At 45.3% G+C, this 10,754-nt stretch overlaps 1 protein-coding gene across 1 annotated transcript in view; it reads left to right on the top strand.

The window, feature by feature from the left end:
* Positions 1-307: 307 nt before the first annotated feature.
* Tmem272 (transmembrane protein 272) overlaps positions 308-10,754 on the top strand; it is a 31,628-nt gene continuing 21,181 nt past the window's right edge. The window contains exon 1 of the mRNA XM_076872042.1: positions 308-365. Coding sequence (XP_076728157.1) covers positions 308-365 — 58 coding nt within the window. The remainder of the gene's footprint in view (positions 366-10,754) is intronic.

The following is a 10,754-nucleotide window of genomic DNA, read 5'->3' as shown; positions in this document are numbered from 1 at the left end:
GCTGTTTTTCTTTCTCTAGTTCTGTGTCTTCCTGGCTGGGTATGATCGTGAGCCTGTTAACCTCCAGCAGCTTCATTCCCCAGCTGTGAAATAAGAGATGTTTCTCTCAGTCCCAAGAACCAGGCCATCTCTGCAGGTGGCTCCACACTGACACTGGCACCCAGGCTCCCATGCTGACTGAGGCAACCCTGCATACCCCAGAGACCCGCCCAGAGACAGTCACTGGTGTTAGAACACCCTTCCTTTAACCTTGCTAATGAATTATTTTTTGTTTTTATCCCCATAACTTGGCCAGTGAGCAAGAACAATGCCGGGCGGCCTGGAGAAGGCGTGTCATCAGTGCATCTCTAAAATCGCCAGCAATGGTGAGTCATGGCCCTGGGAAATGCCCTAGTGAAAGGGTTTGGGTGTCTGGAGTCACAGGATGAGCTAGAGCCAGAAGGAGTCCTGTGAATGGTCCACGCTTGGCCCCAGGTTAGAGCTGGGGAAGTGGCCTGCTCTCTGCTGGCTGCTTCTGCTCCTTCCTTATTAACCTCCAGGCAAAGCGTTCGGCTCAGACACCTGTGAGTTCACGTACATGCCTTTGTGAATGGAGGCACCAAGACACCAGTGTACACGGCACCAGAGCTGGGCAACGTGGCGGGGAGATGGGAAACTTTGGATTTGGATTTTGGGCAGTTTTTGCTCACCCGTACCCCACTTCATGTCCTTGACCAATTGGACTTTCCTGCACCATCACTTGCTGGGGTCCTTTGTGTCCAGAGGAACTGGACCACATTACACAAAGTTCAGTCTCTATGTGACATTTGGGATATCCTCAAAGCAGAACCCATGCCTCAGGACTCCTTGAGATGGAGTTATTTACCTCACAGTGGGATGTGTCTGACATTTATGCTGATGAAATGTGAATTAAGGGAACACTGAGGCAAGCCCTGAGCAATGAATTTTAGAGTGGCAATATCAGCAAATGGCAGTCAGTGCACAGAATGGGCTATGGTAGAGTGAGGAACAAGAGGCCGATAGAGGGGTGCCTGCCTCCTCATGCTTACCTCTTGGTACTCATGTACTCTCATCAACTCCCCACCTCCCACCACTCCTCCTAGGAGATTTCCTGCATCCCCAGTATCTCCAGCAATGCCTGACACATAGTAGGAGCTCAATAATAGCCGCCAGATGACCATGTGGGTACATGAATGGAATTGCCAGCTTATAAATTCTCCCTTAGCTTATGTGGCCAACATAATATAACATCCATCTCATTCTCCTGAGACACTCTAACATTGTTCTTCCACAGAAAGTTCTGGGAGCCATGGCCCCCTTAGTCCTTGGATGAATATAACTATCATACACATACCCACACCCCCACACCATGTATATATGAATTGCTGAGGGCCAGGGTGGGACAGAAGTGCTGGCACCTCTGTCAAGATGCTGCTCTGCTGCTCTAGAAATGAAAACACGTGGGTTGTTTCACTGCTGGCAGGGATTCAGACACCATTAGCTACACCATCACTCTAGATCCTCACTACACACATACACATATGCATCCTTCCTGTCCATCAATGAGAACCCACCTGGATCATCAGGTTGGCAAGAGAGACTTACTCAGGAAAAAAAAGGATTATTATAGGATGGACATATGGTATCTCTCAAAAGCTCACATTTGATCCACTGATATGGATTAATTGGGTGGTAACTGTAAACAGGAAGGGCATGTGGGAGGACATAGGATATTGGGGACATGCCTTTGGGGTTTACATTTTGTCCTCGGTGAGCAGAGCGCTCTCTCTCTCTCTCTCTCTCTCTCTCTCTCTGTCTCTCTCTCTCTCTCTCCTTCCTGGTGCCATGTCCTAAACTGCTTCCCTCTGCCACACCCTTCCACCATGATGTTCTGCCTCACCTGGGGCCCAGAGCTGTGGAGTCAACCAACTATGGGAATGAACCTCTAAAACCGTGAGCGCCAAATGAACTTTTCCTCCTCTGCATTGTTCTTGTTGGGCCTTTCGGTCACAGCAGCACAAAGATGACTAAAACAAGGGTTCCTATACTCACAGTAAACCCAGCGCTCTGGGTTGTGAACTCCGCACACGCCCCTGAAGTGGTATAACACTGAGCGGCCCTATCTGTGGTCTCCCTGGCCCCGAGCTCCCGGCCCTCAGGTTGTGGACTAGGCCAACTCAGCCTGGATGATGGCGGGGCTCTAAGTGCCCTCCTATCTTCCATCCAGCCTGTGCAGTGACCCCCCACCTCACCGTCTGCAGAAGAGAACAGACACTCCAAACCTCTTCAGGCCCTTTGTAGTCTGGCCCCTGTTTCTTCTCACATCACTGCCTTCTTTCTCACTCTGGAATAGTCAATGGGACAAAAATATTTCAACTTCCCCCAAAGGGCCAGTTTCCATTTGTCTCCTGAGTTTTCCTCTCTATGCCCAGAATCATCAATAGATATTGAACCTAAGAGGAAATTTTGGTGACAAGCAGGATATTTGCATTGTCTTAAAGTCTAACCACAGACTCCTTATTGACCGCAGGGAGAAAAAGAATAGTAATTATACAGTGGAGAAATTGGGCCAAACTCTGGGGTTTAAAATTAACATCACCAACAAGGGACAGATGGCTGCCATCTATGCAGGAATCAGGCTAGGAATGCATAACCTTAACCTAAACACAAGGGACATCTGATAAACACAAAGTGAGGAGCATTCTATTAAAACTGAATGGAGAGGTGTGAATCCTTCAAAAATCCCAACATCATACGAACCAAAGAAAGGCTGTAGAAATGTTCTAGAGTCAGGGCAAAGAGTGTCAGTCCATTTTGTGCTGCGTAATGGAACACCACAGACTGGGTAACTTATGATGAGCAGAAATTTATTGTCCCACAATTCAGGAGGCTGAGAAGTCCAAGATCAGGGGCGGGCATCTGAGTGTCATAGTGTCATCTGGCCTTCTTGAGTGTCATAGGCCAAAAGAGAGAAAAAGGGAGAAAGGACCCCCTTTCGTAACTAACCCACACTTGTGATAACGACGTAATACACAGCTTATCCTTAGACCCCACACTGACGCATTGGGAGTCAGTTTCCCAGCACGTGAACTTGTGGGGAAACAGTCACACTACCCTATTTCACTGCATAATCATCGTACCCTGTTTTTTCACCCCCCAAAATTGGTCATTGTGCATGGTATGATTGTCTTCATCATACTACTTAAAAGGTACAACGAGCAGCATTGTGCCCACCAGTAGTATATGGACGCTCTCTTGTCTTCCACACACTGCTGAGCCATGAGCCTAGAATGTTCAGCACATGCGCATCTCAGCATATTTCCAAAGGCCAGTTTGTGCAGGTTGGTTAGAGTGCTGCAGTACTTAGTAACTGGAAAACATCTCCTGTGGGTGGCGCTGAGGACCGTGCCTTGGATAAAGAAACCAATGATATCTTGTCAGAAACTTTGGACATAAAAGACTAAATTTTGTTAAGTTCATACTTTGCAGCACTCCAGTAAATTTTCTCAAAAGTGTGATATTTTGACTAAAATGCACAAATGAATATCACCTGTGTTAACAGTATTTTTGTTTCCACACAGGAGAAGTATTCACTAAACTTTAGGAGGAAATAATAAGGTGCCTTGATTTGGACTATTCAATTCTAACAAATATGCACAAGAATTCCGTGCATCCTAATACGGGAGCAAAGACAGTTTAGTAATAAATGATGCTTAAGTAACATTGACAAATTTAAAAAGAAAAAGTTTCACATAATGGTCTTACTCCACTTTTTAAAAAAAGGCATAAAATCTGCAGTGATTATGTGGTAAAATTTGGTATAGTAGGGGTAAAAGAGATAGGATAACAAAATGTAGTACCTCACCCTAGATTGGAGACAAGGACTTTAGTAGGTTCTCAACATTGGAAAATGAACAGTAGATTAAAGTACTGTATCAGTGTAAATTTAAGGAGCTCTAACTGCACTCAGGTTATATAAGAGAATATCCTTATCCCTCAAAAATGCACACCAGATTAGTTCTGACTAAAATGTTAAAACACTTAAAAAGCTGCACATAAAACCTCAAGTGGGAGTAGGGTTGTGGCTCAGTGGTAGAGTGCTTGCCTAGCATGCATGAGGCACTGGGTTTGATCCCTAGCACCACATTAATAAAAAAAGAAAGAAAGAAATATAGGTATTATGTTCGTCTACAACTAAAAAATATTTAAAAAAAAAACCCAAGTGGCAGGTATCTGAACATTTGCTCCTTTTCTCTCTATTCTGAATATTTAAGAATTTTCATAATTAATATTTCTTTTAGAATTCAGGCTGAGAAAACTTGGCCACCCTGCCCTAATCCTAAACTTGATCCCATACTGCTCTAGATGCATATACGGGTTTTCCTTTTGGGTGACTTTTAAATCTTCTTCTGTAAGATTTTTCTACACTTTCCACATTTCCCATCAAGTCCTACCTACATCCTTAGGTAACTGGGGGCAGGGCAAGTTATGTTCAGGTATCCACAGGTTGATTTGTGGCTGTCCCTTATCCACGCGTGAAGTGAGCTAAGAGATGGGGGCCGGGGCTGGGGTCTGAGAGGAGTGCTGCTTCTGTCTGCTCATTCTTTTGAGGAAGCAGGCCAGCGTTTCCTGTGCCCTCAGACTCAGGTGAGGCACCTGGCAGAGCTTTCTGAAGCCCTCCTGGGCTGCTCTGCTGCCCTGGTTGTCCTTGCCATTTGGCACAGTCTCTCTGGCAAGCTCTCTGCTCTGAAACATTTCTTGCCCACACTCGCTGCTGCCCCGAGGATCACTCTCACAACTGGGAAGCCTTAATGATTCCTAAGCTGCGTGCAGAGCGGCCTCCAGCCCTCACAGGATGATCCAATCAGATGCCATCGGCATGGTGGACTGAGGTTATTTCACCTGTCAGAGGACCTAGGAAGTCTTCTTTAACTCCACAAGGAGACATCAGCCAAGAGGTGTCCAGCCCTGGGAGAGAGGCCTTCTGCTTGAGACAGGACCCAGAGGACTGTGATGCTAGGTGACAAGCATAGCCCCCAGTGATGAGAGGGTTCATGCAAGTCCATATGCTGAGAGAGACCCGTGGGTTTTATTCCACAATTCTGGCTATGAGAAAGAGCACTTTTAAAATTTTGTAACTGTCTTGATTTTGATGCTAGAGATTGAACCCAGGGCCTCCCACGTGCTAAGCACATGCTCTCCCACAGAGCCACATCCATAGCCCTTATATTATTTTGTTTTGGGTGTACCTTTGAAACTTTAAGACTGCTCCCCCTGAAAATAAAATTAATCTGACTCTAAGCTCCCATGTGTCAGAGTAGCAGGAGAACCAATCTTGGTCACTGTGGATCATATAAGACTTCAGGGTGTGGGATTGGGGTTAGGGGTCATGTTTACCTCTTTTGGGCCTCTGTGGCAGGGACTGATCCTGCTGTCTGGGCAAGGCCACATAAATCCCTGCGGCAACTTTTTAAAAGGTGCCCCCCCTCTTGGCAGCTACAACCTCAGGATATAGAGCTAGGTAGCCGATAGCACTTTCATTGGAAGAAAAGGGCATCTTTTCCCTGAGTGAGGATTTCCCCTCACTCATCCCTTAGCCCACCCAGGCCCTCTCTTGCAGCACACTCTCCTTCCTCTTGGGCCAACACATGTGTCCAACTTGGAGCATCAGGGTCTTCATGATGGGGCGGGGCCTCAACCCAGGTAACTCCTTGCAGCAGTTCCCTGCCAGGAAGGGGTTCGACCAACCACAGGTTCCACCAGAGAACTCCAGTCCTCATCAGCTCCCTCTCTGTTGCTCGTCCTCTCCTGGGCTCTTCCACCCATTATTTCCCATAGGACATTCCTATGGAATTGCTCCTGTGGGCTCCAAGAAGCAGGAGGTTGTTATCTCTTTTCAGGGATCAAAGGAGATTAGAAACACCAGGGGGCCCAATATTCTCTACTAACTCATCCTGATACATAAATAATTGAAAATCTTGAAACTTTAGGAAGTTACAAATATGACCAATGAAGATGGTTTTAGAAAATCCTGGAGTTCTGGAATCCCAGATTCTAATAGGTTCACCTGGCCCATTAAATGCAATGAATTTGGAATGCCCTTACCCAAAAGCTCTCCTGTTTCCATCTGTCATATTTCTGTCCATATCTTTTCCATTCTTATTATCCAAGCACAGCACTAGAGTTATTTTTTTACTCCTTTCTTTCCTTTGGTTCTGCACCTCATTGGTATCCAAGGCCCCAGTCTGGCTGTGTCTTGTGATTGGTTTGGAGCTAAATTACATATCTGCCTCCTCACTGATCTCTCCACCCCAATGTCGCCAACTTTGGCTGTTGACCATGGAGATTGGTGGGAGGCTGTGGAATAGGGTAACACAGAGTGCTGGGTGAGGGATAAAAGGGATGAGTGCTAAAGATAAGGCAGCATTACTGAAAGTACCAGGAGAGGGCAGAAGTGGCCTAGGAGACTGAGGTTTGAGTTCTATCATAGATACAGCAAGTGGAGAGGGTAACTTGGAAGAGGAGCATAGTTTGAGTTTATCCTCCTGCACTCTGCCAGTGGTCTCCTGGGTATTAGGTAGCTCAGAGGAACTCCCAAAGGATGGTGTTGCAGAGAAAAACTTCTGGATTCTGGTCTCAGTCTCTGCACTAAAAGTGTTTAGGCAAGAGAGTAGAAGGTGCACTTGTTGTTTATAGGAAACAGAGTCTGGGCATCCGTGGGAACAGAATAATCCAAAGGCTACCCACTTTCCCTGCCAAGATTACCTGCTTAAAAGAATGCTTATAATGCTTGCAGCTACCTATTTTAACCTACTGCTGGGTAATAATATATTTTTGACACCTACTAATATGCCTAGACCTCTGACAATCGTGGACAGCAGCATGAGAGCAGCCAGATGTCCATCAAATCCACTTTAAGATGTGAGCAAGAATCCTGAACCAGAAATCCAGAAGCTGGCCTGAGGAGGTACACTCCCACGTGGTCCTTTCCCAGTCTCACACGTAGATCAAGAATCAGTTGATCTGGGTTGTTGGCATGAAGAATGACTACTCCAACATTTTGATTCAAACATCCTTCTCCATTGTTCTCATTCAGAATTATACGTTCCTTTGGGTTTCTCAGTGGATTTAGCTGTTTCACACACCCCTTTTGGAAAGGAATTTATGGTTAGAAATTCTCATTTTTTTCAGAGACAGAATATGGGAGGTGCTCTGAGTCACATTGGAATCAGTGTTAATAAACTCAAATGAGGCAAGGGGTCAGGTTTCAGGGGGCTGAGTCTAGCTTCATGATGTCCACTGGCAGTGGTCAGTGCTGTCAGATCACTGTTTGATGTAGTGACATCACCAGGAAGTTCAACCTCTGTTTCAGAAAACTCTTGTGGCCAAGGACAAGGTACCCAGATCCCCCAGGAGTCAGGACAATGGACTGGAGTCTTTATTAGGACCGAGGGGTAAGGAAGCCCTACCATCATTAACTGATGATGGCTTCCATCCTGTGAATCCCACAGGCCAGCCCAGCACAGTGCCTCACCCTGTTCTGTGCAAACAGGGTTACAGAAATGTGGCTACTTCACTGTCACCTGGGAGTTACCTTAAATGCAGATACTCAGCTCCCATTTGTTGCCATTCTGGTTTGAAAGGTCTAGAGTGACCTTTGGGAGTCTGAGAATCATGGCTCCAAGATTTGGAGAGTGAGGGTGAACTTGTTTGACCTTAACAGTGATGATCTAGAAAGACAGATTCTAATGAAGCTTAGACCTGGGTGAAGAAATGCAGTCAGGTCCATAGAAGAAGATCAGGCTTAGCACACTCTCAGCCCATTCAAAATCCATGATGACCACAGAGCATCCTTCGTTTTCACAGTTCTCCATTTGATAACTATGCGAGGGTTGAAATACAAGGAGAAATCACAGTCTCCTTCCATCACAAAGGGAAAATAATAATTATTATTTTAGTCAACATTTCTCATCACTGTGATCAAAAGACCCAATAAGAAAACAGAAAGGAGGAGAAATTTATTTGGGGCTCCTGGTTTCAGAGATCTCAGTCCATAGATGGCCAACTCCATTGCTCTGAGCCTGAGGTGAGGCAGAACAAGTTGGTGGACGGGTGTGTCAGAGGAAAGCAGCTGGGGACAGGGCAACAGGAAGCACACAGAGAAGGTGAGCTCCACCCACCAAGGACAAAATATGCATACCCCAAAGGCACACCCCCAGTGACCTACCTCCTCTAACCACACCCTACCTGCCTACAGTTACCACTCGGTTAATCTATGTCAGTAGATTAAGCCATAGATTACGTCACGATTCTCATAATCTAACCATTTCACCTCTGAGCGTTCTTGCATTGTCTCACACATGAGCTTTTTCAGGAATATCACATATCCAAACCACAACAATCATCCTGTTAATGGCTGAAAGTGTTTATTATGTGACCGTGTATTTTTGTGCCTTGCATGGATTATGACATTTGATCATTTTAACACGTTAGGAAAGACCTGGAATTAGGTTCATGTTTGAAATGAGGACATTGAAACGTCGGGGCCTGGTTCTTGCAGTCCACAGGACAAGTAAGTGAGGAAGGGAGTGGGTTGTGAGTCCAGGTGTGTGGCTCCAAGCATGCTCCTCTGGGTGCCATCAGGAATGTTCTGGCCTAAGCCTTCTCTCCCTGCCCTGCTCAGAGCTAGCGTAGGGAGACAAATTTTTATCTTTACTCTCTTTGGGTTTTTCTTTTTTTATTATTATTATTTTTTATTATTGGTTGTTCAAAATATTACAAAGCTCTTGACATAACATATTTCATACATTTGATTCAAGTGAGTTATGAATTCCCATTTTTACCCCTATACAATTGCAGAATCACATGGGGTACACATCCACGTTTTTACATATTGCCGTACTAGTGACTGTTGTATACTGCTACATTTCCTATCCTCTACTTCTCTTTGGGTTTTTCATCTGGGCCTGAGAATTAAAATGAGGTAATGCCGGTTTCTGTTCTCTCGACTAAAAGGCTCAGGGGTCACTCCAGTTAAACTGGGCTGACTGGGCTGCGTAAAATAACCAACAAGAGACACAAATATCTTTTTCTTTGGGGTCTCTGTGACAGCTCCTCTGACCTTAAGGGTTCGCAGGAAGAAAGAGAGTGAGAGCACGCGCTGACCCCTTTTATTAAGGAGAAGTTATTCAAATGAGGCAAGGGGGTCAGGTTTCAGGGGGCTGAGTCTAGCTTCATGATGTCCACTGTCAGCAGGTTGACAGACACCTGGGTAGGCCACACCCAAGGGCACAGTAAGAGAAGGGGACACACACAAGGCACTTCCATGGAAGATTCTATCCTAAACAGGGCAAGGGGTTATATTGCAAAGGAACAGGTGAGCGTAGCTCCACTCATGGCTGTAGCAAGACACACCCATGCACGAGACACCGACCCTGAAACCCAAAAAGGGTGGGGGAAGCTCTGCCATATTTCTGTGACTGAGCGCCTCAGCACCCAGCCAGGGAGTGTGACTCAGTCACGTGCAAGGTTGGTCTTCCACAAGGCAATACAAATTAATAGGAGAAAAGCATACAAACTTATTTAATATGAGTTCTATGAGACACTTGACCTTTTATAGGGAATGAAGACCCAAAAGAAGTAGCAAACCCTTTAAAATGCTTTTATACTAGGCTGAACAAAGAAAGGCAATTGTGGAAAAGTAACCAAATTACATGGAATGGGGGAGGTAACAGAAGAACTATTTTTACAAGATTTGTATGTACAGAATTCTCTTGGTCTCAATTGCTCATCCTAGGTGACCATAACGTTACCTTCCTTCTGGCATAGAGAGGACATCTTTCATGTGGGGTTTTATCTTTAGCTTTTAGGAAGAAAAGGGGGAAGGGCAGAGCATATTTCCTGCATCCAGAATTATTTAAGTGACTTTAGCTCAAAATAATCCTCATGCCAGAATGGCATAGTTTGTATTCTGCCACCCAGCAGTAGGAAAGGTGGAGTGGCAGGTGGCTCCCCTGGGAGGTGCTCAGTGTCTCTGTGTCACTGAGCACCTGGATCACACATGCGCCCAGGTGGCACCATCCGTCCCAAGTTTGCAGTTCAATGAGGGTTTTCCAGGATGTCAATCACTTTTTCATCTTGGCAACAAGCTGCAAAGTCAGAAATAGAGAATGGGATTCATTGACCTCTTGATTTGCTATTGTTTAGCAGCAAGAAATTTCTTGACTCTACTCTAAATTGAGATTTAAGACAGAGGTCGCTAGTGAGATTCTCACTTTAATGGGCCACCCCTGCCAGCTGTGCTGTGTCATCCATGACCAATAGGGCCTGCTTTATAATTTTCAGGGACCAGTGCAAAATGAAAATTAGGAACACCTCATTTGAACAAGCGGGGGATGGGGGAAGCACTGTTTAAGCTTCTAAAATATAAAACTTTTTCCTTTTGACCTGTCATAGTACTTTTTATTTGCTATTTAATGTCCTTTTAAGTAGAGGAAAATCAAGCATTTAATTTTCACAGAGATTTTCCTACTCATCTTAATATTGGGTAAGCTTTCTGTTTGCTTTTTGTGATGCTGGAAATCAAAACCAGGACCCAGGCATGCTCAGCAAGCATTCTACCCCTGAGCTACGTCCCCCATCCTTACATGCTAGTTTTAAATGCAACTATAAGAGCATTTAACCCATATGTGCAGTCATCAAAATGACACAATTTGTGTTTTGTACCATGACCCAACGTGCATTTCTGTTTTCAC

Source organism: Callospermophilus lateralis, chromosome 12, assembly GCF_048772815.1.
Source record: "Callospermophilus lateralis isolate mCalLat2 chromosome 12, mCalLat2.hap1, whole genome shotgun sequence".
Taxonomy (NCBI): domain Eukaryota; kingdom Metazoa; phylum Chordata; class Mammalia; order Rodentia; family Sciuridae; genus Callospermophilus; species Callospermophilus lateralis.
Note: the sequence above shows the minus strand (reverse complement) of the source record. Positions and strands in the feature narration are given on the sequence as shown.